Source organism: Sus scrofa, chromosome 10, assembly GCF_054392235.1.
Source record: "Sus scrofa isolate SSC_HxYL_T2T_F1_AM1 chromosome 10, Sscrofa_HxYL_maternal_Yorkshire_Landrace_v2.0, whole genome shotgun sequence".
Taxonomy (NCBI): domain Eukaryota; kingdom Metazoa; phylum Chordata; class Mammalia; order Artiodactyla; family Suidae; genus Sus; species Sus scrofa.
The window spans coordinates 76,115,355-76,142,652 of record NC_139392.1 but is presented as its reverse complement, the minus strand read 5'-3'; the positions used below and the strand labels follow the sequence as shown (position 1 = coordinate 76,142,652).

Genomic DNA, 27,298 nt, shown 5'->3' with positions numbered 1-27,298 from the left:
TTCATTGCTTTTATTTTAGTTCATTGTTCATTGCTTTTATTTTAGTTTATTTTATTCATCTTGTATGACAATATGCTCAACAGCAAATGATGATTAATGTACCTGATATTTTTAGTTTGTTAGGTGAAGATTGTTACTTCCATTTAGTATAGGAGAAAATGAAAATTTATTTTTTGTTGTATTTTATTTTATTTTTATTAGAGAATAGCTGACTTACAAAATTGTGTCAATTTCTGCTGTACAGCATAGTGACCCAGGCATACACACACACACACATATAATTCTTTTTCTCATTCTATCTTCTATTGTGTTCCATCCCAAGAGATTGGATATAGTTCAGTGTGCTGTACGTAGGACCTCATTGCTTATCCATTCTTTTTTTTTTTTTTTTTTTTTTGTCTTTTGTCTTTTTAAGGCTGTACCTGAGGCATATGGAGGGTCCCAGGCCTCAGGTCGAATCAGAGCTGTAGCCACCAGCCTATGCCACTGCCACAGCAATGCCAGATCCAAGCCGCATCTGTGACCTACTCCACAGCTCACAGCAATGCCAGATCTTTAATCCACTGAGCAAGGCCAGGGATTGAACCTGTGTCCTCATGGATGCTAGTCGGATTCATTTCCACTGAGCCATGATGGGAACTCTGCTTATCCATTCTAAACGTAATATTTATTTTTCATTTCACCTTTTTTATTGAAGTATAGTTGATTTACAATATTGTATTATTTTCGGTGTAGAGCACAGAGATTCAGTTATTCATATATATATTTATATTTTTTTATCCTCTTTCAGATTTGTTTCCTTTATAGATTATTACAAAAAAGTGAGTGTAATTCCCTGTGCTACACATCAGGTCCGTGTTTATTGTCTATTTTATATATAGTAATGTGTATATATGTTAATCCCATCACCTAATTCATCTTTTGTCTTCCCCGTTTCCCCCTTGGTAGCCATGAACTTGTTTTCTATGTCTATAGGTCTGTTTACATTTTGCAGATGAATTCATTTTATCTTTTTTTATATGGCACATATGAGTGATATCAAATATTTGCCTTTCTTTGTGTGTCTGACTTCCCTTAGTAGCGTAATCTCTGGGTCCATCCATGTTGATGCAGTTGGCATTATTTCCTCCTTTTCATGGCTGAGTAATATTTGAGAAAATGGAAATTTAAAGACTAAGAAGATTCTGAAAGATTCAACGGCTGGTTAAGTGGCAGAGGCCCAATAGGAACCTACATGCTTGGGGTTCTCCATCCATTGGTTGTTTCTATTATCCACAGCTCTTCACTCCCAACAGTTTAAATGTCATCACGACTGAAAAGTTATGTTCTTGAGAGATCCAGCATTTCTGAGTTTAGATAAAAGGCTTAAATTGGGGGAGATATAGCCCTCACATAGACTTAATTAACATTCTGTAAATTCTAGAGCATAATTTTATTACAATTCTTTAAAAACATCATCTCCCGCATGGTGAAAGCTTGAGATGCGTATAATTCTAGCATTGAGACTAAAAAAGTTTTATTACTACTCTGAGTATCATCAGTACTGACTTTGATGAACCAGAAGCTCTGGGGAGAGGAAAAAAAAAAAAAATGACACCCTTAGTTTAAGGGCAAGGTCATAGGGAGCGATTTTTTTTTTTTTTCTTTTTACAGCCGCACTTGTGGCATATGGAAGTTCCCAGGCTAGGGATCAAACTGGGACTGCAGCTGAGGCCTTCACCACAGCCACAGCAACACCAGATCCAAGCTGTATCTGCAACCTGTTACGCAGCTTGCAGCAATGCTAGATCCTTAACCCACCAAGTGAAGCCAAGGATTGAACCCCCATCCTCACAGAGACTACATCAGGTCCTTAACCCGCTGAGTCACAGTGGGAATGCCATAGGGAGCAATATGTGTAAAGTGGGATTTTAGGGAGTTACTGCCAAGTTACATATTGTTCACAAAATCTGGGAGTTCCCGTCGTGGCGCAGTGGTTAACAAATCCGACTAGGAACCATGAGGTTGCGGGTTCGGTCCCTGCCCTTGCTCAGTGGGTTGACGATCCGGCATTGCCATGAGCTGTAGTGTAGGTTGCAGATGCGGCTCGGATCCTGCATGCTGTGGCTCTGGTGTTGGCCAGTGGCTCCAGCTCCGATTGGACCCCTAGCCTGGGAACCTCCCTATGCCGCAGGAGGAGCCCAAAGAAATAGCAACAAGACCAAAAAAAAAAAAAAAAAAAAAAAATCTGAAGCGTTTCTGTACATGTCCTGTCCTGTTATAGAATGAATACCTAAATGAAGACGTCGATGCTAGAGTTATTGAATATGAAGATAACCGGCCTCTCCTAGATATGTTCCTGCAGAAGCCAATGGGTTTACTGTCCCTCCTTGATGAAGAAAGTAGATTCCCCAAGGCCACTGACCAGACTCTTGTAGGTGAGTTTTAAACTCAGTATGTCTACATAGTTTTCATGTAATGCAGTCATGTAATTTTGAATGACTTTTTAATTTTTTAAATTATTTAGTAGGAAATAGCTATGACAAAGCCACATATCTAACTTTAAAGAAGATAGTTTGGATCTAATATGTGGACGGTGAATATTTAGAAAAGAGTGAAATATTCACTGATGAATTAAACAAGTTTCAACATTGGACTTCTCCTTCTATGATGATAGAGCACAGCTATAGGGTTTTATGTTAGAAATGACCTTAGAAATTATCTAGCCCCAAATTAGAAATTGTAGGGCATGGGAAAAGGACAGCTCCATAACTGGAAAAGAGCTACATAACAGGGAGGAAATAAATTCATCTATGGTGTTCTAGTTGTTTATCCAATATAGGCAAATAACCTCAAATTCCTTAATAACCTCTAAGTCATAGTACGTTAATCCATGTTCATGGTAATAATCCTGAGTCATCAAGAACGGTTAAACATATTCATTTTTCTCTTTGAGTGGCAGAGATGTGTATGTAATATTTAAGGAGGATATCATCTAAAATGGTTAAAATTTTTTAAATTTTAAATTTGAAAAAACTTTAGATTAAAAAACAGATTTTTCAGCTATCTGATATTAAATTAAATTTTTAAAAAAACTTAAAATTTTTTAAGTATCTGAAAAAAACATTTTAAACAGTTTTAAATTTTAATGATATACCAGTAAATTAATCTCGTTTGTCATTAAGTTGTTAATTGAGTATATCAGTTCTTTTCCATTTGGTTATTTTTTTTAATCATATTTATTTTTTCCATTATAGCTAGTTTACAGTGTTCTGTCAATTTTCTACTGTACAGCAAGGTGACCCAGTCCCACATACATATATACATTCTTTTTCTCACATTATCATGCTCCATCAAAAGTGACCAGACATAGTTCCCAGTGCTATACAGCAGGATTTCATTGCTTATCCATTCCAAAGGGCATAGTTTGCATCTATTAACCTCAAATTCTCACTCCCTCCCACTCCCCTTGGCAATCACAAGTCTGTTCTCCAAATCCCTGATTTTCTTTTCTGTCGAAAGGTTCATTTGTGCCAAATATTAGATTCGAGATATAAGTGATATCATATAGTATCTTTCTTTTTCTGACTTATTTCACTTAGTATGAGTCTCTAGTTGCATCCATGTTGCTGCAAATGGCATTATGTCATTCTTTTTATGGCTGAGTAGTATTCCATTGTGTATATATACCACAGCTTCTTAATGCATTCCTCTTTTGATGGACATTTGGGTTGTTTCCTTGTCTCAGCTATTGTGAATAGTGCTGCAGTGAACATACGGGTGCATGTGTCTTTTTCAAGGAAAGTTTTGTCCAGATATATGCCCAAGAGTGGGATTCCTGGGTCATATGGTAGTTCTATATTTAGTTTTCTGAGGTACTTCCATACTGTTTTCCATGGTGGTTGCACCAATTTACATTCTCACCAACAGTACAGGAGGGTTCCCTTTTCTCCACACCCTCTCCAGCACTTGTTATTTGTGGATCCATTTAGTTTTTTATTTATGCTTTCTTGATTTTTACTGAAATTCTCTATCATATTTGATTTTTTGAACACATTAATCACATTTATTCTAAAGTCATGTTTTATAACTTCAATACCTGGATCTCCTGTAATCCTTTTTTTGTCATTTATTTTCTTTTGACTTTTGATTAGTCCTCATATTTTAGCATGTCTGGCTGGTTTTTTTGATGCAATTTTTAAAATTAAAGTTAGTTGATTAACAATGTTGTGCCAGTGAAAAAAACCATTGTGTTCCCTGATATAAGAGGCACGTACTATGTATACTAAATACTCGCAGAAAATTTAGATCCACATTTTTTCCCCTCATTTACCATTGGTAATATGTAGATTCTGTTTCTTACCATTAAGCAAGAAATGTGTGATGTTGCTTCCTTTTGACTCTCTGAAGGGCTTATTTTCTCCTAGTTGGGCAATACTAGATGGAAAAGAAAATAACCCCAAAGTTGTAGGGAACTCATTTCATAGTCATCACTTGATTTCGATGTTAAAATGTACCTTCGAGTTCATGAAACAATAGAGAACTTGTGTTGGTAAAACTGTTGTATAAATACTTTATGATCTTACTGTGTTTCCTATGTAATCAACAACAACATGTAGCTCCTCTTGTAGAAAGAGAGCCAAAATACAAATTTCTAGGCTCATGGCTTTGCATTCAGCTATGTTTCACAAAGCTCTCTGGACAATCTCAAGCATGTGGTTTCTTTCCTCCATAACAGTAGTTCTTAAAATGTGGTCCCCAGACCCAGAACATCACTAGGAACTTACTAGGAATGTTAATTCTTGGATCCCACTCCAGAACTACTGAGTAAGAAGCTCTAGGGGTGGGAGTCTAGTTTAGCAAGCCCTCCAGATGATTCTCATGCTCATTCTTGATCTCAAGTTTTGCCCTAATGTTTTATAATTATATTACAAATCTGCACGTAATAGCTGTATATAACTTCCTATGTTTTTTCACTGCACATTGTCCATTTTATAGTTAAAAAAAAAGATGAGTCTGTCAACCAGTATTTTTTTGAGGCCCTCCTCTGTGCTTGATATTGGAGTTAAATTTTTTTCTACAGAAAAATTTGAAGATAATCTGAAATCACAGTACTTCTGGAGACCTAAAAGAATGGAGCTCAGTTTTGGAATTCACCATTATGCAGGAAAGGTAAGAACTCTGAAGCATTCTAACTGAGTCTCTCTTTAGTCTTTCATTGAATAGTAAGGCCATGAACTTTATGGCCAAAAATATTTTTTAATGGTTATAATGAGATAGAGTCCATCTTTCTTTTTTTTTTTTTTTTTTTTTTTTTTTTTTTTTTTTTTTGTCTTTTGTCTTTTTTGTTGTTGTTGTTGTTGTTGTTATTGTTGCTATTTCTTGGGCCACTCCCGCGGCATATGGAGATTCCCAAGCTAGGGGTTGAATCAGAGCGGTAGCCACCCGCCTACGCCAGAGCTGCAGCAACGCGGGATCCGAGCCGCGTCTGCAACCTACACCACAGCTCACGGCAACGCCGGATCGTTAACCCACTGAGCAAGGGCAGGGACCGAACCCGCAACCTCATGGTTCCTAGTCGGATTCGTTAACCACTGCGCCACGACGGGAACTCCGAGTCCATCTTTCTGATCCTAAGATCTGGCTTGGGATGAGATTGGCTGGCAATGGACATCTGCTTTTTTTCCTGTTTTAAATAGTACCTGGGAACCTTTATCAACTTCCTTCTTCAGAATTAAGATGCTTCTCTGTCTACTGCAGCCTTTATGTCTCCTCCTTCCCAACAAGAAAAGGTGCCAGGCTGAAGGTGTGGCCAGTTAACTGAGCTGATTAATTAGAAGTAGCTGATGGACTGTCATACAGTTGGAGGAAGCAGTGTTTATGCACTGATAGATATGCCTTCCCACACCAGAGCAAACCTCAGATATGTTATCCTACACCCAGAAAACATTCTTTCCCTTCTGTGGAAAATAACAGGTCTTTCCCTCACAATGATATTAGAAATATTGGAGGGCTAAAAGATATTCAAGTCGAGAAGGAATGTATGGAATGAGAAATGCATAAATAAAAGAGCACAGAACCCCGAGCATTCTAGTCTACTACAACATCTGGGTCAGCCAATGTGTCACAGACTTTTGTCCCTGAAAACAAAAGTCTGCCTTAAATATAGTTATAGCCTTTCTCATGATTGTCTGCACATGATTTTTCCAAATAAGCCTCCTTTAAAACATACTTTAAGAGTTTCCTGGAGTTCCTGTCATGGCTCAGTGGTTATCAATCCGACTAGGAACCATGAGGTTTCGGGTTCAATCCCTGACCTTGCTCGGTGGGTTAAGGATCCCATGTTGCTGTGGCTGCGGTGTAGGCTAGCAGCTACAGCTCTGATTAGACACCTAGCCTGGGAACCTCCTTATGGCATGGGTGCGGCCCCAGAAAAAAACAAAACAAAACAAAAAAAAGAATTTCCTGTGATCATTTTATCTAGCTGTTTTTAACAACTATATTAGTCTTCTTGGGCTTCCATAACAAAAATACCAGAGGCTGGGTGGTTTAACCAACAATTTATTTTCTCACAGTTCTGGAGGCTGGAAGTTCAAGATCGAGGTGCCAGCAGAGTTGGTATCTTGTGAGGCCTCTCTTCCTGTTTGCAGATGGCTGCCCTCTCTCTGTGCCCTCATGTGGCCTTTTCTCTGTGTACCTATGAGCGGGAGAAAGAGCTCTCTGCTATATCTTCCTTTTCTTATAAGAACACCGGCCCTATGGGATTAGAGCGCCCCCCCCCCCAGCCTTATATAACCTTCATCTACCTTTCTATAGACCCCATACAATCCATTTAACCACTTTTACCTCCTTATACACCCTGTTCCCAAACACAGTCACATTGGGGATTAGATTTTCAACATACTAATTATGGACGAGAACAATTCAGTCCCTGACAACAATCACATGGGACCGTCCTCCAGAAACCTTCAGGTTACATTGATCTTTAAAAGGTCTGGAGTTGCCATCATGGCTCAAGGGTAACGAACCCAACTAGTAACCATAAGGATGTGGGTTCAATCCCTGACCTCACTCAGTGGGTTAAGGATCTGGTGTTACCGTGAGCTGTGGTTTAGGTCACAGACACGGCTCAGATCTGGGTATTGCTCTGACTGTGGTGTAGGCCAGCAGCTATAGCTCTGATTCAACCCGTAGCCTGGTAACTTACGTATGCCACAGGTGTGGCCCTACAAAGCAAAAACAAAACAAAACAAACAAAACAAACAAACAAAAAAAACCTCCAAATTATTTAAAAGTGCCAGCAACACAAATATCCACAGTGTATTTAGACCATACTACCACTGAGACAAAATGTATAAAGGCCTTTGCACTGCAGGCGAGTCAGTTATCAGAGAAATGAGAATACCTTCATGGCCCTAACCCTCCAAACAGAGAAGGGGAAACACAGAGAATTTCCACCATAAGAAATGGGAGGAATCAAAACTCTTTGATCATTTCAAATCAATAAAATCAGTGGGACACACATTTTTCTCTGAAAAGATAACAGTGGAAACCTGGAGAGGTTCGCTTTTCCAACCAAGTTGTAAGGGACTACTTTTATAAATTTTGTATGTGTGTCACTCAGCAATGAGGAAACTCTCAATAAACATCTATTGATAATGATGCTGCTGCTGATGCTGATGATGGTAAGGATGATGACGTTGATTGTGAAGATGATGACAACGCACTTTGTCAACAGGTCACCTATAATGCGAGTGGGTTCTTGGCTAAAAATAGAGACACTCTTCCAACTGATATTGTGCTGCTTTTGAGGTCATCAGAAAACAGTGTAATTAGGCAGCTAGTCAGCAACCCTCTGACAAAAACAGGTAAGCTAAGGCAATTTCCTTTCATTTATTTGTGTGTGAGTTGGTTTTTTCTTTTTCCAGTTTCCTTTCATTGTGAAGGTTCCTCACGCCCACTCAAGTAGTTTCTGCCTCTGTGATTTTTATGAGTGTAATCCTCAGTTTTTCATGTTGGTTTGCTTTCAGCTCACTAAATATGCATATATTAATAGCCTCTGCCCAGATCACCTGAAGAAAATATAAAACTAAATGTAAAGAAGCTAGGTTTTCTTTACAGAAATGTATTCGAAGCACTTGCCAGGAAATACGGTGGTGTCCTGGCTACTTACTAAAAGAGTCCAATAAGTCACCTCCAAAGAGTTCTCAGTTACCTGCTGTGTCAGGTGTGGGCAGCTTTTGGATCATTCTTTGGGAAAAGAGTGAAAGTGATTTAATATTTCCTGGTATGTGTCAGACATAGTGTCACCTCTCATCAAAATTCTGTGAAGTAGGCATTATTATCCAAACTGTAACTCAGAAACTTAGTAAATGATCCAAAATTGAGCACCATAGCTGGTATTCAAACCCAGATCTTCTGGCTTCAAAAGACATTTTTTTTTTTTTTTTTGTTAAACCATGATTTTCCATGGCTTTGGGTTGTGTACAATTGTATAACCCTAACGCCAGGCACATATTTCTCAATGTTAGGTTGAAAATGTCCTTTGCCTTCAACCCTACTTGATTTGCTTATAACCACTTCATGTGAATTAATAATCCATATGATTTTTAAGGCCCATTGTAAAGCTTACATTTGCATCAAAAAATGTCAGATTCCATTTAACACACATGCAAAAAAAAAGCAAATTGCTCCCTTTATCATAATTACTTCATATTTTTTTTTCCACTGTACAGCATGGGGACCAAGTTACACATACATATATACATAATTTTTCCTCCCTTGTTGTGTTGCGATGTAAGCATCTAGACATAGTTCTCAGTGCTACACAGCAGGATCTCATTGTAAGTCCATTCCAAGAGCAATAGTTTGCATCCAATAACCCCAAGCTCCAGATCCCTCCCACTCCCTCCCCCCCCGGGCAACCCCAAGTCAATTCTCCAAGTCCATGATCTTTTCTGTGGCAAAGTTCATTTGTGCTGTGTATTAGATTCCAGATATAAGTGATATTATACGGTATTTGTCTTTCTCTTCCTGACTTATTTCGTTCAGTATGAGAGTCTCTAGTTCCATCCATGTTGCTGCAAATGGCATTATTTTCTTTTTTATGGCCGAGTAGTATTCCATTATGTATATATACCACATCTTCCTAATGTGATCGTCTCTTGATGGACATTTGGGTTGTTTCCATGTCTTGGCTATTGTGAATAGAGCTGCAATGAACATGCGGGTGCATGTGTCTTTTTAAGGAAAGTTTTGTCCAGATATATGCCCAAGAGCAGGAATGCTGAGTCATATGGTAGTTCTGTGTGGTTTTCTAAGGTACCTCCATACAGTTCTCCATAGTGGCTATACCAGCTTACATTCCTACCAACAGTGCAGCTTACATTCCCTTTTCTCCACAACCCTTGAGTGCTTGTTATTTGTGGACTTACTGATGATGGCCATTCTGACTGGTGTAAGGTGGTATCTCATGGTAGTTCTGATTTGCATTTCTCTAATAATCAGTGATGTTGAGCATTGTTTCATGTGTTTGTTGGCCATCTGTATATCTTCTTTGGAGAAATGTCTATTCAGGTCTTTTGCCCAATGACCCAAAAAAGGTCATTGGCTTTTTTGCTTTTGAGTTGTATAAGTTGTTTATATATTCTAGAGATTAAGCCCTTGTCAGTTGCATCATTTGAAACTATTTTCTCCCATTCTGCAAGCTGTCTTTTTGTTTTCTTTTTGGTTTCCTTTGCTGTGCAAAAGCTTGTCAGTTTGATTAGGTCCCATTGGTTTGGTTTTGCTCTTATTTCTGTTGCTTTGGGAGACTGACCTGAGAAAATATTCATAGGGTTGATGTCAGAGAATGTTTTGCCTATGTTCTTTTCCAGGAGTTTGATGGTGTCTTGTCTTATATTTGAGTCTTTCAGCCACTTTGAGTTGACGTTCATGCATGGTGTGAGGGTATGTTCTAGTTTCACTGATTTGCATGCAGCTGTCCAGGTTTCCCAGCAGTACTTGCTGAAAAGACTGTCTTTTTCCAATTTTATGTTCTTGCCTCCTTTGTCAAAGATTAGTTGACCATAGGTGTCAGGGTTTATTTCTGGGTTCTCTACTCTGTTCCATTGGTCTGTCTGTCTGTTTTGGCACTGGTACCACACTCTTTTGATTACTGTGGCTTTATAATATTGCTTGAAGTCTAGAAGAGTTATGCCTCCTGCTTGGTTTTTGTTTCTCAGGATTGCTTTGGCAATTCTGGGTCTTTTGTGGTTCCACATAAATTTTTTGATTGTTTATTCTAGTTCTGTGGAAAAATGTCATGGGTAATTTAATGGGGATTGCATTGAATCTGTAGATTGCTTTGGGTAGTATGGCCATTTTTACAATATTAATTTTTCCAACTCAGGAGCATGAAATATCTTTCCATTTCTTTATATATTCTTTAATTTCCTTGATTAATGTTTTATAGTTCTCAGCACATAAGTCCTTTACCTCCTTGGTCAGGTGTATTCCCAGGTATTTGATTTTTGGGGGTGCAATTTTAAAAGGTATTGTGTTTTTGTATTCCTTTCCTAATATTTCATTGCTGGTATACAGAAATGCAACTGACTTCTGAATGTTAATCTTATATCCTGCTACTTTGCTGAATTTATTAATCAGTTCAAGTAGTTTTGGGGTTGACTCCTTAGGGTTTTCTATATATAGTATCATGTCATCTGCATACAGTGACAGCTTTATCTCTTCTCTTCCTATTTGGATGCCTTTTATTTCTTTTATTTGTCTAATTGCTGTGGCTAGAACTTCCAAAACTATGTTGAAGAGCAGTGGTGAGAGTGGGCATCCCTGTCTTGTTCCAGATTTGAGTGAGAAGGCTTTCAATTTTTCTCCATTGAGTATTATATTTGCTGTGGAAATTACCTCATATTTTAGAGCAAATAAAAGAAAATCTAGGGAGTTCTGCTCATCAGATTAAAGATCTGGCATTGTCACTGCTATGGCTTGGGTTCATCCCTGGCCCAGGAACTTTTGCAGCCTCAGGTGCAGCCAAAAAAAAAAAAAAAAAAAAAAAAAAAAACAGAAATGCAGCACTTACCTCTACCTTTTCTATTCTCTAAGCTGGAGGGTTTTTTTTCTGAATATAGAATTTATTATAAATTTTCACATAATACTATTTTTTCCCTAAATGTTCCAATAACTGGTTAACCAAGCATGTGAGTATGAAGATTGGGGGACCAACAATGCTTGTTTTCAGTGAGATCCTACCATATAGCACAGGAAACTATATCAGTCTCTTGGGATAGACCATGATGGAAGATAATATAAGAAAGGGAATGTATATGCATGTATGACTGGGTCACTTTGCTATGCAGCAGAAATTGGCATAACATTGTAAATCAACTATACTTTTTAAAAAAACAATGCTTTTTTAAAATATTGAAGTAAATGGAGGGACCTTCTAGCCCAGAAGGAATCTAAAAGGCATATTAATTTTATCTACCTTCCCATAGGTAATCTGCCACATTCTAAAACAAAAAATATAATAAACTATCAAATGAGAACTTCAGAAAAATCAATCAACCTGTCAAAGGTAAGAAGATGTATTTTTCATGGCAGTGAGTCTAAGAATCTAACCTTTACAATGGAAATATTTGTATGCTAAGAGTCAACAGCCCTTCCCTTTGTTTTCTCCCTTTGATCTTTCTTTTCTACTTAAACAGATATTTATATTATGTCCATATTACTACTAGTCACTAAAATAATCATGCATTTCTGATATATTCCTAACTCTTCACTTATAATTAATGTTACACTCAGACCAATTAAAACTAAGATCAGAGATATTCACATTCTAGGCAAGACTCATTAAAATCCAGAGACTGACAGAACAATTACCTAAAGTAAAAATTCAGCATTCTGCTATTTTATGTATATGAAGGCATAGACCATGGAAAATTCCATGAGCTCCCCATAGATCATAATGTACACCAGGTGCTAAACCATCACTGTCTTTCTTGGTCTTAGGGTGAAACTGGAGAAGCCACACGTTACGCCAGAGAGACAACCAACATGAAAACGCAAACAGTTGCATCATATTTTAGAGTAAGACATTAAATTACAATGTGTTGTTATTTAGGCATGTTACTTATTCTCAATGAGAGTCACAGATTAAAAGTAAGTAACAAATACCAGAGTGCTCTTAGCAAAAGAGAATTTTTGTTGTATTCCATTTACTGTCTGTTAGATACAGGATATATCAGTGTATTGTCAAAAACCTATGGATTGGTTTACCTTTGTATTTTATTGATAAAATTATTGCATACTAGGTTAATCCTAATGAAGGTCTACGGCTTGGTTAAAAATTGTCCATAGAACCAAACACCTTTCCACTAGAATAAAACCATAAGGGGATTTTCATTCAATGGTATGATAACTATCCATCCTCCTGTCCGCTCCTAAATGATCTTAGCATGGCAGGTGGGACAAGGCTGAGCATCCATTTCGTCCTGTACCTCCCTGTACCTAGATGAGCTGAAAAACCTCAAAAGAAAACCAGAGCTAGTATAGACATGGGGCAAGGAGAAGGGGAAGTACAGTAACATGCCAAGGACATGAGTCACTGTGAGTCACTGTGTCCTGAGCATAGAGTCTAGGTGACCTTTCTTCTTTGGACAAGATCGAGATAGGAAAGAAAAGAAGCACTTCATTTTCTCTCTGTTCTGGAGAACAAACTCTAGATTACGCTGCCTTCCTTCCTGGACCCAGTTCTTATTTATCTATTCTGATAAAGTTGTATTAACCATCCAGTGAAAATTAATAAAATACCACCTAAAACTTAGAGATTATTAATGTTATCATCTACTGTAGGAGAAGAGGAAGAAATTGAGTTAAATTTACTCTGTATTCAGTGAATAAATCGTATTCCCTAACAGAATCATGAAATACATTTAAAACTAACCGGGTAGCTTTATTAAATATTCCTCAGGTCCTAAGCCCATAGCAGATAGCGTGTGCTTCATCACCTTTGAGTAGCACCTAGTCTATTTATGTGCTTAATATCTCATGTTTGCTGCCAGTACATCCACCTTACAGCAGGCTACAGAGCTGAATGACTGAGAATATTTACAACCAGATTATTTTCTAATTTGGGTATGTTATGCAAGACCATTATCGTGCCACTGTCACTGAATGGTGTGTGTACGTTTAAACCATTCATTCACAACATTGTTGTACACCTCCGGCTGCAGTGAAAAGTAGTAAAAGATATTCCATATAGTATGTAATGTATTTTAAGTTATTTTTCATTCTTCAGAGGAGCATAAATAAATGTAACACTCTGCCTTGGTCCCTAAGAAACACCAATGCCTAAACTGCAGGGAGCTCTTGCTCAAAATGCCAACAGACTTGTATATTACCTTTCTATCTCTAATGCTTGACAGATGTTTGCATCACGGAAGCAATGATGACTCACAGATAAGTGTAATGAAAGGATCTATGAGACCCAGCTATTTAAAGAAGCACACAGCTGAGTCTCAGTGCCCTAGAGGAAAGCATGCAAATCCAATGCTTTGTCAGTTGCCCAGTTACAGGATTGGGTTTGCACTGGCTTGGCACCCCAGGCTTTGTATGTCCCTCAGTAAAGGGGCTCCAGCTGTCAACAGCTATCTATGCCTACACATTCATTACCCTGCCAACAAGTTGTAATCTTGGTCTTTGACATACTAGTTTTATGAGACTCCACTTTTAGCTGAACCATGATTATCCTAATATGTTACATACTTAGTTGTCCAGCAGTTGGCTTCTGTTTTAATAATGTGTTGCTGCAGAAAATAATTTTCATATCTATGTGATTAAAATATTTTAAAATAAAGAAGAAAATTATCAACCTGAAGCAAATTAGGGTACCTAAGTGGATTTGCTTATTTTTATAACTGTATCCTATATATTAAAATGCTTTAACTTCTCAGTCCTTATTTTAAACTAGGAAATAATACTGACAGGGATTAAAGTGTTTACTTGCATACTTTCTATAAAAAAAAAAAGTCAAGGAAATTAATAGCATAAGGAGGAAACCAGACTGTGTGTCTAAATATTATAATTTGGCAAGTTTCCCTGAGAAAGTATAGTTACTTCCAAAAGAGCTGTATCAAAAATAATTTTATCTATTAATTAAAGGTGCCTTAAGAATTTACAGGCAACCTTTTAGTAACTACATTCCTAGTTATTACCTCTATATTTTTATGAGTAAATATGTATTATTAAAAATTACTATAAGTAAAGATGTCATAATACATACTTCCCTCACTTATTGTGAATTACTGATTAACACTCAGTTTTCAGATTTTATTCTTGTAATGAAAGGATAGACCTACAAGCTCATAAATTTTTTTTATGCTATGCTGGGAATTTACTTTTTGTTGCACGTTATAGTATTCTCTGATGGATTTGTTATCTAAAATGGTGGTGGGCCAGCCTCACTTTGTCCGCTGCATCAAACCAAATAATGAACGTCAGGCAAGAAAATATGACAAAGAGAAAGTTCTGCTACAGCTTCGCTACACAGGCATTCTGGAAACAGCGAGAATTCGAAGACTGGGATACTCACACCGGATACTTTTTGCCAACTTTATAAAGCGGTAAGTGGATTTCTTTTTAAGTTTCCATGTGCAATTTACATAAAAATTCGTAAGAAGAATGACAGGTAACAAAAAGAGAATTGCCTCGGTATTCTAAGGAGGAAGCATTTTGTTCATGAAGATGATGGTATATCAAAAAGAGAAGGTGACTCTTAACTGGGGATGGAACTTTCAGTTGTCAGCTGGGAGACCCAGGTCACAGACACATGTTCTAGGATGCATGTCGCAGACAAGATGATGGAGAGGTCTGAGCTTCTGTACCAAGGAACTCCAGGATCCAGTTCCCATCTTAGCTCTGCAGATTGCTATGTGACCATGGGTCTATACCAGTCCTTGTCAACCAGGGGAGCTTTGCCCCTCAGAACACATATGTTAATGTGTGGAGACATTTTTAGTTGTCACAACTGATGGGAGGGCAGGTTGCTGCTGGCATCTAGTGTGTGGGGACCAGGGATGTTGCTAACCATCCAAAAATGCACAGGTCAAGATAACCCCCTGTAACAATTAATTATCCAGCCTGAGATATTAACAGGCTGAGGTTAAGAAACTCTGGCCTGTATGGAACCTCGTTTTCCTCATCTAGTGAATCTGCCACAACTACCTGATAGAGTTGTTAGAAGGATCCAGTGAGATATCTCTAAAGATGATTTAGAAGACAGAAAACATCAATTAGGCATTGAGTCCTTTTCAGAGCTCAAGATTAATGCAGAATGAATTAAGCTACGTATTAAATATATATCATCAAGGAACACAATGGTGCTATACGCTTAATATTTTAAATGCTCAAGTTTCTGATATTTATCAATTTGATGATTTCTCTTAGCCATTACGCTTGAAGTGTCAATTTTCAAAAGCAAAGTCTATTACAATTTTAAGATAAAATTTAGCATTGGAGGAAGTCTCCATAGGTACCATTCTCTGCCTTTTTGAGAGTATGTAAATTAACATTAAGAAGAAAACAAAGTTCTGTGATTGCACAGTGAACTGTGATTTCTAAATCACTCTCCCCCAAAACAAAACAATGTATTATCTTCTATCAAGCATTCTTTTAATTGGGGTAACCAAGACCCTTTCTAAATAAAATGAGAATTCTAATTCTTTTTTCAAATTTTCATGTTTTCAGTAATTCATGATAGTTCTTGATTTTTTTCCTTAGAGACCTCAGAAAGAAAAGAAAGGTATTCATTTGAAGTGCTAGATATAAAGGAAACCCCACCACATTTTCACAACAGAGAGTAAAATTACATAGATGATGACTTAACATATTGGAAAATCCTTTATAGTAGTTTAGGATTGACATAAAAACCTCAAGTTATAGAGTTCAGAAGGACAACCAACATTTCATCACTGACTTTACTTCTCACAGAGCAGACCCAATTCTATATTCAAAATTCAGAAATAAAAAGTATTAAAATTTTTTATTGGCCAGTAGGTAAATTCTTCATTTTGTACTTGAAGGCAGGTAACCCACGTTTGTGAGTTTCAAATTTCAAATTAAAATTTGACCTTATTATCACACTTCTTTTTTCTTTTCTTTCTTTTTTTTTTTTTTTTTTTTGGTCTTTTTAGGGCTGCACCCACAGCATATGGAGGTTCCCAGGGTAGGCGTCAAATCAGAGCTGTAGCTACCTGCACCACAGCCACAAGAATGCAGGATCCAAGGCATATCTGCAACCTACACCACAGCTCACAGCAACACCAGATCCTTAACCACTGGAGTAAGGCCAGGGATGGAACCTGCATCCTCAGGGATGCTAGTCAGATTCGTTTCTGCTGAGCCACAATGGGAACTCCACACTTCTCATTTTTTAGGAGAAGAGTTAATCTTTAGCTTGCTTAAATATCAATATAAATAACAACATAGTCTTAATATAAGTACCCTTAAATTTCAGTGACTTTTTAGATATACAAGGCACTGTGCTAAGTACTTTGGAAGACACTGAAATTTTAAAGCTGGTTTGATCCTCAAGAATTAGCACTCCATTTAGGATTCTCAGAGCCATAGGCATGGATGTTAATAAGCAATGCAAGGTAATACACACCAAGATCCAAAGGAATGGTACATAGTGTAAAAGTTCGGGGAAGAGAAGATTATCTCTAAGAAGGCTGATTAGAGAAAATATCAAGAAGGAGGACTAAACTGGAATATCGGTGGTGGGTGTGGTTTATGGAGAAGACAGGAAAGGGCTTTTTCAGTGTACAGGCTGCTGTTCCAAAAACCAGAGAGACTCGGACTAGACTGGCTCATCAGTTTGTGTAACTGAAGTGACAGAAGTGATAAAGATGGGATCAGATAGGAAAAGCCACTGGGTTAAACTTACAAAGCAAGAGCTTTGAGTGCTTGGCTAAATTGGTAGTTTCAGAACCATCTGTGGTTTTATAATAACAGACCATAGAAGAGCTGACCCTATTTTCTTGATGGTGTTGTAGTTGAAAGTAGCTTATTTAGAAAGTCAGAGATGAGAATAAAATTTCCAAGTCCCATGCTGTTATGGAATAGCAATAGTAAATGACAAAGGGAAAAAAACTAAGTTTCTGGAGAACATGTGAATAGCTGTGAATCTGGGAATCTCCAGAAATAAACCTTTCCCTGCCACTCATTTGAAAGCTGTCACCCAAATTAGCATAGACCCTTAGGAAGGCAGGACAATTTGCAAAGGCCCTGTGGAGGTGTAAATAGGACTGAATAACCCTCCTCTGTTCGGGCCTTAGCCCTTGACTAACTCTCCCTGTCAGGTGCAAAATTCATCAGACCTTTTGTCCATTCTGTGGTAGGTAGACTCTTCTGTTTTGTGACAAAGAAGTAATCTTAAAGGAAGATACACAACATGAACTTCCTTTGCACAAGACCCTGAGTTTTCACTGTAGTTATTTCAAATGAACCCTTATACTAAGAAGCCCCTGAAGTTGGCCTGGCTTTTTCCCCCAGGCACCTGTACGTAGTGGTTTGGCTATCAGAGCTCTAATAAAACCTAAGTTCGTGAAGGGAGTAGTATAGTGAAGTCAAGAAGTACACATGCTTTAAAGTAAAAAAAAAAAAACCCAGGTTTCAATCCCAGTACTGCCACTTACTAAATATGTGACCTTGTTTTGAGTATCTTTACCCTTTCCCATTCGCAAATAAGTATGATGATGATAGTATCTACTTCATATGTGGTTATGAGCATTAGGTGAAATTAGCTACATGAAGTTTATTAATAGAACCAGATGTCAGCAATACATATCAGCTATAATTATTTTCACTATTTTTCCCTTAGCCCCAACCTCTCCAAATTACTTATTACCTACTATACTGTGGCCTCAAATACCACCTAAAAAAAACAAAAAACAAACAAACAAAAAAAAACAAAGCAGAAGTCAGTACATTGGCTTAAAAAAGGGGCACCACAAAGCACTGGTCTGGGGCTTTCCTCTGTGAACTCCCCAGGTCTCCTAGATGTGTGTGTACTTCCACAGCCAGTTCCCAGAGGCAGTTCATGAGTCACTCAACAAGCATTTAATTGAGCACCCACTGTGTTCCACTCAGATTGTAACCCAAAGATTAAGAATCCAAATATTGGAGTTCCCGTCCTGGCACAGTGGTTAATGAATCCGACTAGGAACCATGAGGTTGCAGGTTCGATCCCTGACCTTGCTTAGTGGGTTAACAATCCGGCATTGCTGTGAGCTGTGGTGTAGGTCGTAGACACAGGTCAGATCCTGCGTTGCTGTGGCTCTGGCGTAGGCTGGCAGCTACAGCTCCGATTAGACCCCTAGCCTGGGAACCTCCATATGCCACAGGAGCGGACCAAGAAATGGCAAAAAAAAAAAAGACAAAGAATCCAAATATTAATAAAAAGAGCCTCTGGGTAGTTCCCATTGTGGCCCAGCAGGTTAAGAACCCTTCTCATATCCATGAGCATGCGGGTTCAATCCCTAGCCTTGATCATTGAGTTAAGGATCTGATGTTGCCACAAGCTATGGTGTAGGTCATAGACACAGCTCGGATCTTGTGTGGCTGTGGCTGTGGCTCTGGCCATGGCCAGCAGCTGCAGTGAGCCTCTGACGTTAAGAAACAGACCATGGAGCTCCTGTTGTGGCTCAGCAGAAACGAATCTGACTTGTATCCGTAAGGACGCAGGTTCAATCCCTGGCCTTGTTCAGTGAGTTAAGGATCCGGCATTGCCACGAGCTGTGGTGTAGGTGGCAGATGCAGCTCAGATCTGGCATTGCTGTGGCTGTGCTGTCAGCCAGCAGCTGTAGCTCTAATTCGACTCCTAGCCTGGAAACTTCATATGCCATGGGTGTGACCCTAAAAAGCAAATATATTCATTTTTCAATCTTTTGATATAGGTTTATTTTTTCTTTGAATAAAACTTCACTAATCAGAGTTTACTGACTCTTTCTTACATAACGATCCATAATACCTTTTTATGATTTCCATTAATATTTCTTAAAGTCAAGCAAGAAGCTAAAGATACTCCTTTCCTCACTCATATTCCATCACCTTACCTGATATTTATTTGAATGATGCCTCATCAAGTGTGACTGGAATGAATGAACAGGCCTGGTAGCAATCACAGCCGCCCTGGTGGGAGCAGAAGCACCCAGGCACACTAGCCAGAGCTGCTGCCCATGCGCCCCAGGTGTGCAGTGGACGTCAGTCGTGTGTCTGGACACAGAGAAAGAGGATATCTGTTAGTCCAGTTGGTCTGTTCATTGAAGATATGTTGAAGAGTGCTTCTAGAATATTGAAAGGGTAAGCCTTTTTCAAGGAAGGAGGAGTGAGGATTGGAAGGACAAGCAGGCATAGAGAATTACACACGGAGGCCTTGAGCCATGAGCGCACGTGACCCTGTGGCATAATTGTGAATAGCCTTCCTGACTGGAGCTCAAGATGTTGGTGGAAGATGGCTAAAAGTGAGGCAGGAAAGGCGGAGATTCAGAGCAGAGGGGAGCTTGCAGACTCATCATCATACATGACAGCCATTTAAATGGCTGCTTTTCAGCAGGCGTGACCATTGCATTGCCCACATTGCCCCTGCTAACCAGCTCACATACGTGCCCTGCCTTTAAAAGCACCTGCTTTTGCCATCCCAGCTTAGAAATGAGAAATTCCCAGAGACTTTCAAGTCAGGAGAGGGCTTGATCATATTTTCATTTTATTAAGATAATTCAGACAGAGCTGTAGCCATTGGCTGGGGAGGGGGGAACGATGGCGTGAAGAGAGACATAAAGTCTGGAGGTGGTTCGCAGCTGTCAAGGTGAGAGGTAATGGGAAGCACATGTCAGGTAAAGGCAGTAGGAATAGAAAGACAGGGATTCCAGAGGGATATCTAAGCTTGTTGGTTACACTGAGTGACGAGTAGGGAAGTATGCAGGTTAACCCATAGATGTCTAGCTTTGGTAGAGGGGGTGGTGTCATTCATAGAAGTAGGAACTAGCAGAGGAAAGAAAAAAGGTGATACATTTGGCTGAGTTTGGAGGGTCTGTGGGATAACTTGGTGGGCACACAGAGCAAGCAGTCAGAAGTAATATGTTTCTCGTTCATGAAAACAGGGCTGAAGATGTGCACATAGGAATCATCACATACAGGGAACAGTCAGGGCTGCTCATGTAGACACGTGTGGAGAGAGCTTAGAAACAATGTCAAGGAAGCCTAGAATGAAGCAGCAAGTCTAATATGAAGCATGTTGAGGAGATGGGGTGGGAACTTTGGGAACACTTAAGACGGAGAACTACAGAAAGAACACTTAGCATTTGGATGGAAAACAGCCCACTAAGACTTCATCACTAAAAGATCATATGCCATTAAAGAAGATCCCGGGAGTAGAGGAGCAATAGGAAGTAGAGAATGCAGAAGCAGTTATTTTAAACCATCTTTCCACTTGTCTGTAAAGCTACTGGGGAATATAGAATCATTTCAGAGGGGAGACACTTAGGCGGTTGTTTTGCACTAAATGAAAGGAGCCAGGAGAGAGAAAAGGGATTGAAAATATATAGAAGAGAAGAGAAGGAGGAAGAGGAGGAGACAGCATCTGGAACACAGGCAGACAGAGAATGAATATCTTCTCTTCTGAAGGAGGGAAGAGCAGATGGGGGCAAACAGATTTGTTGTTGGAAAGAGGTCTCTGGAGCTGGTGTCTGGTGGCCTCTAGAGAAGCATCACCAAGCTTACCTGTTCAGAGCAGTGCAGTGGGCAGGGGCAAGTGAGAGGCATGGAGAGGGCAGAGGAGATGGAGTAGCTGCTTGAGGATCAAGAGAGGAAGGTAGCCACAGACACCAGTCAGGATTCTGAGCATCCTTATGGGCCAGTTGAGAAATCTCCCATTTACAGGGGAGCACGTGAGGGTGCTGGGGATTTTCTCTGGCAGCACCCAGAGGCAGGACATGAGAGCAGAGGAAGAGATGCTTGGGTGTTTGGGTTTGCGTGTTTACCGCACATGTACAACAGAAGAATGAGAGTGGAGGAGTCGAGGGGACTCATACAGGGTGGCTTCTGTGTGAACTGTGAGAGGGTGGCTGGGTCTAGAAGACAGCAGTGCCAGGAGATGGTTGGTAAGCTGAAAAGGGCAGAGTGGCTACTGGGGGCGCAGTATATCCACAAGCAGGTTCAGTCCTGACATGGACAGGCCTGAAGGAAGGGGGGTGTCTAATGGGCACTGCCTGGGGTTATTTGCACAGATAGCAAAAGCTGTGGTCATCACTTCATTCTAGGCCAGGAATCTCCAAAGAGCCTGACATCTGCAGCTGTAATGAGATGGAACTTGGTGGAGCTGGAATATACTGCTTTTAAAGGTTTTATCTACAGGCTCATTTTTAGTTGAGGAAATCAGTACTTAAAGAGGTTTCATGATGTGTTCAACTTTACACAGATAATTATGCTCCTCCAGCTCTCAGTACAGCGGTCTTCATTTCCCCATGCTTCCTCAGCTTCCACACACCACGGCCTCTGTTTTGAAATTCAAAACCTACCAAAGTGTGTTGCTATGTTTCCTCTGGACTGTCGGGTTCATCTTGCACCAAGAAATTAAATAAAATAAAGGGGTGTTGAAAAGTCTAGAAATCTGCCTTTTGGCACAAGATAGCTGACCAGTGTAATCTAGTTTCCCTTCCTTTAACTCACTCCCTTTATCCAGTAAGCTTTGGGGATAGCTTGAAATGCTCGAGGCCTCTTTCATTTCTCTCCTCCATTAACCCCTGACTCAGTTCCCCTTCTCCACTGTTGATATAATGTGTGAAGTTTGCATAGAATTAAACTCCTTCATCCAATTTGAAGATCAGCTTCCAATGTTTTTATGATGGTGAAAAAAGAAGAGTAAAAATCTTTGCCTCTGCTCCTGCCTCTGCAGTTCTTCTCTGCTTGTAAGGACCAGAAAAGCGTTGCTTTTTTAAAAATATCCAGCTAATTTTTTTTTAAGACAGAGTTTTTTTGGGGGGTGGGGGTGGGGGATGGATTCCAGTGGGATTCCAGTGTCGTATTATGTTGAAAAGCACTGAAGTGAAAAACAATGCTCGAATCACACAAGTAAACTAGTCCAGATTTCCGTGAGTGTGGAATTCCATTTACTCCAGAGCTGTTCCAAGACACCTGAAGGATCCACCAGGCTCCTGAGATGTTGAACTCTTTTTTTTTTTTATTAGCATATAATTGATTTACAGTGTCGTATCAATTTCTGCTGTACAGCATAGTGACCCAGTGATATATATATACATATATACATATATACATACATATATATACCCATATACACATACATATATACACATATACATACATATACATACACATGTATACATATATACATACACACACACACACACACATATATATATACACACACATTTTTTTTTTCTTTTTCCCATATTATCTTCCATCATGGTCTATCCCAAGAGACTGGATATAGTTCCCTGTGCTGTACAGTAGGACCTCATTGCTTATCCATCCTGAATGTGATAGTTTGCTTCTACCAACCCCACACTCCCCGTCCATCCCACTTTTGTGCAGTACTAACCAGCCCTTTCTCCTGTTCAAAGGTACCACGTTCTCTGTTACAAGTGGTGTGAAGAGCCTCCATTGAGCCCTGATACCTGTGCCACCATTTTGGAAAAAGCTGGTCTCGATAACTGGGTTCTTGGAAAAACCAAAGTAATGTTTTCATGTAATTTTCTGGAAAAAAAAATGCTTATAGTGGATGTACTGAGAATGACAACATTTTAAGATGATTGAAAAATCATGGATTTTTTATGTTATAGAATCTCTAGCTTAAAATAAGGAAAGAATTGATAAATTCATAAAAGTTTCCTTCTTCAGCAAAATTAGACACTTTGCTCTCCTACAGGTCTCTTTTAAGAAATTCAAGAAAAATCTTTCTTGAAGATTTATTGAAAACAGACTCATGAATTATGAGGAAATATATTATCTCTATTATATCAGCACCAAATATAGCCAGAAGGCTGTAGAAGATCATAATGATCTCAGTAGGATTCTGTTTTTTCTTTTTTCCTGATGCTCAAATCTACTTCTATTGTAAACTTGAAATATTATTACACTCACTATAGGTGTTTGGATATTCATGTGTTTATGTATGAGATTTGAGAGCCTATGAGATCTTAGCTTATTTAATCCCTGAGAGAGTGAAGTACAGAGTCATAACCCAGTTTGAATATGGAACTAAGACAGGTGGCTTCTTGGAGAAAAGATGCATTTGACTTCTCAGATATCCTCAGAGCTTTGCAAACAAGATGGGGATAAGGAACTAAGAGTACCAAGTCCTGGGGTACATTAAATGCTTCAGTGAGGGAGGATAGAGAAAAAGAACCAATCTAAGGCAAAGAAGTACTCAGAGTGACCACTCAAGAGTGACTGCTGTCAACCACATCATAGACACAGACTGAAATCCCACAGATGCAAAGAAATCTACATCAGCTGTTCAGATGAAAAGTTAGATCTGTAATAGTTTAAGGAATCTTTTAAGTGTTTATCTTAAACTGAGTGTCCTACATATTCAGTAATCTGTATTTACTTTAGTATTTAGTAAGGAGAAATTGTGAGCATTAAAAAGATATGTATTCTATTCATACTGTTTTCTTTTAGATTCTCAGAAAGATGATTTTTTTTTCAGGCTGGAATCTTCATGATTTATGATCCAAAACACATGCCAAACTTCAAATGGAGTTTTAAGTTGCAAAAAGGCCCTTTGTGGTTCCAGTTTTGCATGATATTTAAGTAGCATTTTAAACCTATTTGTATTTTTCCATTTCATCTTTTCTAGCTCATTAAGATGGATAAAAGTATTCAATATAAGAACATCTCTAATGCTGTGCAAAATAAAAAAAAATGATGACCTTTTTAAATAGATTGAATTTTAAATGAATTGTCAACAGTAGAATGGACTAAATATATTAACATCTAGAGTCCTGTAGAAATTAAAACGAAATTCAGTCAAAACCTATAATGCTAAACTGTTTGCCTAGGGTACCAGACTTCCAAGTGATGGAACGCTAAGAGAATTCTACAAGTCAGGGTTACCAGGTCTCATGACTCAGCTCTTAAATTTTAATTTAAGTGACTTATTTAGCAGATTCAGTAAACTCTCTTTGAGGTGACTTTCATTAGTAAATTTAGCCATTATAAGAAAAAAAAATACCTTCATATTTCCTGGGGGTGGTTGAAAACTCTTATTTGAGAACAAGCCTTCAGGCTCCTCTCTTGGTCCAATTCATTTTGATTTTAGAATCATCAAAAATCAGCCCTCCCTTCTTCACAGTAACCACTGTATCCAGTGAGAAAATTGTTAATTATGCACGGGGTCCTCTCTCTGCCTTATTCTCTCTACTGAAGGGCAGTATTCCTGGTTTATTCACCTCTGTATCCCAACACATGAGTACACAGAATAGATCTCAGTGAACATTCGCTGAATGAACTCCTTACAAATAGGTTTGTAAGATGTTTACGTTTGAGAAATGTGATTGTCTTTTCTTTTGAAAAACGTAAAAGTTAGAAGTTCCCACCGAGAACACACTGAGGTTAAGAATCTCACTGCGGAGTTCCCGTCGTGGCTTAGGGATTAACAAATCCGACCAGGAACCATGAGGTTGAGGGTTCGATCCCTGGCCTTGCTCAGTGGGTTAAGAATCTGGCGTTGCATGAGCTGTGGTATAGGTCAAAGTCAAGGCTCAGATCCTCCGTTGCTGTGGTGTAGGCTGGTGGCTACAGCTCCCATTAGACCCCTAGCCTGGGAACCTCCATATGCTGCGGGAGCAGCCCTAGAAAAAGGCAAAAAGACCAAAAAAAAAAGAAAAAAAAAAAAAAAAGAATCCAACTGCAACAGCTCAGTTCACTGCAAAAGCCCAGGTTTTGATATAATGTGCAATGGATTAAAGGATCCGCTGTTGCCACAGCTGTAGCGTTAAGTTGCATCTGCATTGTAGGTTGCAGCTGCAGCTTGGATTCACTCATTCTCTGTCCTTGGAACTTCCATATGCCATTGATACAGCCATTTTAAAAAAAGAAGTCATAAAAATTAGCTTGCCCAGATTATATGATGCTAAAACTTTAATAAAAGAGCTTGATGCCCTCCACTCATATTGGCCCATCCAACAAAACCTAGGTACCTGTTGCCCATAAACAGTATGATTGTTACATTCTTTCTCAAAGAGGAGTTTTCTCAGACATAAATATCCATATATAATGTTATACCAGCGTCCAGACCAAAGAAGCAAAAGATAGTGATTTCCAAAATCAAAAAGTAGTTAGAATATAATCTAGTCTTCAGAGCACCACACATGGCTGTTTCACATCTGCATGCCATAATTTTATTTGTATTTTATTGCTTTTAAGGTGTTCCTTAAGTATTATCATGTGGAACAGTTAAATTTAATGCGAAAGGAAGCCATTGACAAGCTTATTTTGATTCAAGCCTGTGTCAGAGGATTTTTGGGTTCAAGAAGATACAAAAAAATACAGGAGAAGAGAAAAGAGAGTGCCATAATAATACAGTCAGGTAATCACTCAAACTGTCTCATTTGTAGCAAAACAATGTTATTTTTAGATATGGTCATGAAAAGAAGTATTACCTACCAAACCTCCAATTCTTAGGTAGTTTTTGTTTAATTTCAGGCACTGTTACTTTGATACTTTCTCTGTACTAAATCTGAATGATTGTTTTAGTGATTGACAGTTTTAATATCTGAATAAATGTTTTGCTTTAAATAAAATAATTCAGTTTAAATTTTCTGTCACAATGAAACACGGTTGACCTATTGTGCAAGATATAGCAAGTGACTAAATTAATGATAGATCTCAAGGCTCATATTATAATAACCCATTGAACAATAACATTTTCCCCACTTAATTCCAAAGGTTACTCTTGCCATAATATTTGACAATTTAATTAAATCTCATTTTGTTAAAGGGCATCTACTTTTTTCTATTAACTGTAGGGAAATAATATTTATAATCATATTCCACAAATATGTACTAAATGTATTAATAGACTTTGGATTTCACTTTCCGTTTTTTTAAAAGAAACAAATTTAGGAATTCCCGTTGTAGTGCAGTGGAAATGAATCCAACTAGGAACCATGAGGTTGCGGGTTTGATCCCTGGCCTCACTCATTGGGTTAAGGATCCAGTGTTGCCGTGAGCTGTGGCGTAGGTCACAGATGTGGCTTGGATCCCACAGTGTTGGCTGTGACATAAGCTGGCAGCTATGGCTCCGATTAGACTCCTAGCCTGGGAACTTCCATATGCCATGAGTGCAGCCCTAAAAAGCAAAAAAAAAAAAAAAAAAAGAAAGAAAGAAAGAAAGAAAAAAGAAACTATATTTAGAACCTAGCACGGCTTAATACAATATCTTTCAAAAATTTTTGGCTGGATATCCGTAATGTTTTTTTTAAAAATCTACTTTACTCTATAACCTAATCCATACACATACTACAAGCAATGCACTCTGATAGTTTTATTCTGCTTTATTTTTAGATGCTAGATTTGGCCAACTAAATCAATTTTATGATCCAATACTGATGCGCAGTCTGTGTTCTGAAGACCACTGATGTGGTGGACAGAGTAGCAGACTAACATTCAGGAGAATCCAGGTCCAGATCCAGTCTGTCAGTCTGTAGGGGCTTATCATCATCTTCTGGAATTTAAAGCCCTTAACCTCTCCCTGGGACCAGATATGCAGGCCCTATAATTTGGGTTCTAATTCTTTATCCACACTTCCAAAATTCATAAAACATTGAAAAAAGAAGTTTTTCACAACTCATTTGGAAGGGAAACATAATATTTACAGTCCTTTATTCATTCCACTTTGTAAAAATCGTATGTTTTTTCTGAGAAACATTCATGTATTTGATTATGGAATACTGACCTGCCATAGGGAATGTTACAGAATACATGTTACTTGTTCTGAATTACCTTTCTAAAACTAAAAAAAGAAAAAAAAAAGAAAAAAAAAGTTTAAATCTTAATTCTGAAATATATCCAGCTTCAGGGATAATTGGCCAAAAGGTCCAAAACAAACTAGATAATAGGGGCTTTCTCTCATGAGTAGCTGAACATGACAGAAATAAAAGGAATATAAACATGAGCATATTTTAAGCAAAGGCATGAGTGCATTTGTTCTTTTTCCAACTTCGCTCATCTCTATCATTATAATTTCATCTTAATACTTCCCTTAATATGAAAGGTACTCTAATTATTTTCCTGCTAAAACTTG

At 38.5% G+C, this 27,298-nt stretch overlaps 1 protein-coding gene across 17 annotated transcripts in view; it reads left to right on the top strand.

The window, feature by feature from the left end:
* Nucleotides 1–27,298, top strand: part of MYO3A (myosin IIIA) — a 226,361-nt gene that overhangs the window by 156,111 nt on the left and 42,952 nt on the right. For 12 of the 17 annotated variants that reach the window (XR_014818003.1, XR_014818002.1, XR_014818004.1 and 9 more), the window contains 8 exons: nt 2,264–2,417; nt 5,063–5,151; nt 7,718–7,847; nt 11,472–11,551; nt 11,986–12,063; nt 14,392–14,597; nt 22,614–22,725; nt 25,420–25,582. Coding sequence is in view for 12 of the 17 variants with exons in the window: in XM_084980323.1 (XP_084836449.1) it covers nt 2,264–2,417; nt 5,063–5,151; nt 7,718–7,847; nt 11,472–11,551; nt 11,986–12,063; nt 14,392–14,597; nt 22,614–22,725; nt 25,420–25,582 (1,012 nt within the window). In the remaining 5 variants the exon portion in view is untranslated. The remainder of the gene's footprint in view (nt 1–2,263; nt 2,418–5,062; nt 5,152–7,717; nt 7,848–11,471; nt 11,552–11,985; nt 12,064–14,391; nt 14,598–22,613; nt 22,726–25,419; nt 25,583–27,298) is intronic. The other 5 variants (XR_014818005.1, XM_084980329.1, XM_084980327.1 and 2 more) reach the window with 1 other exon arrangement.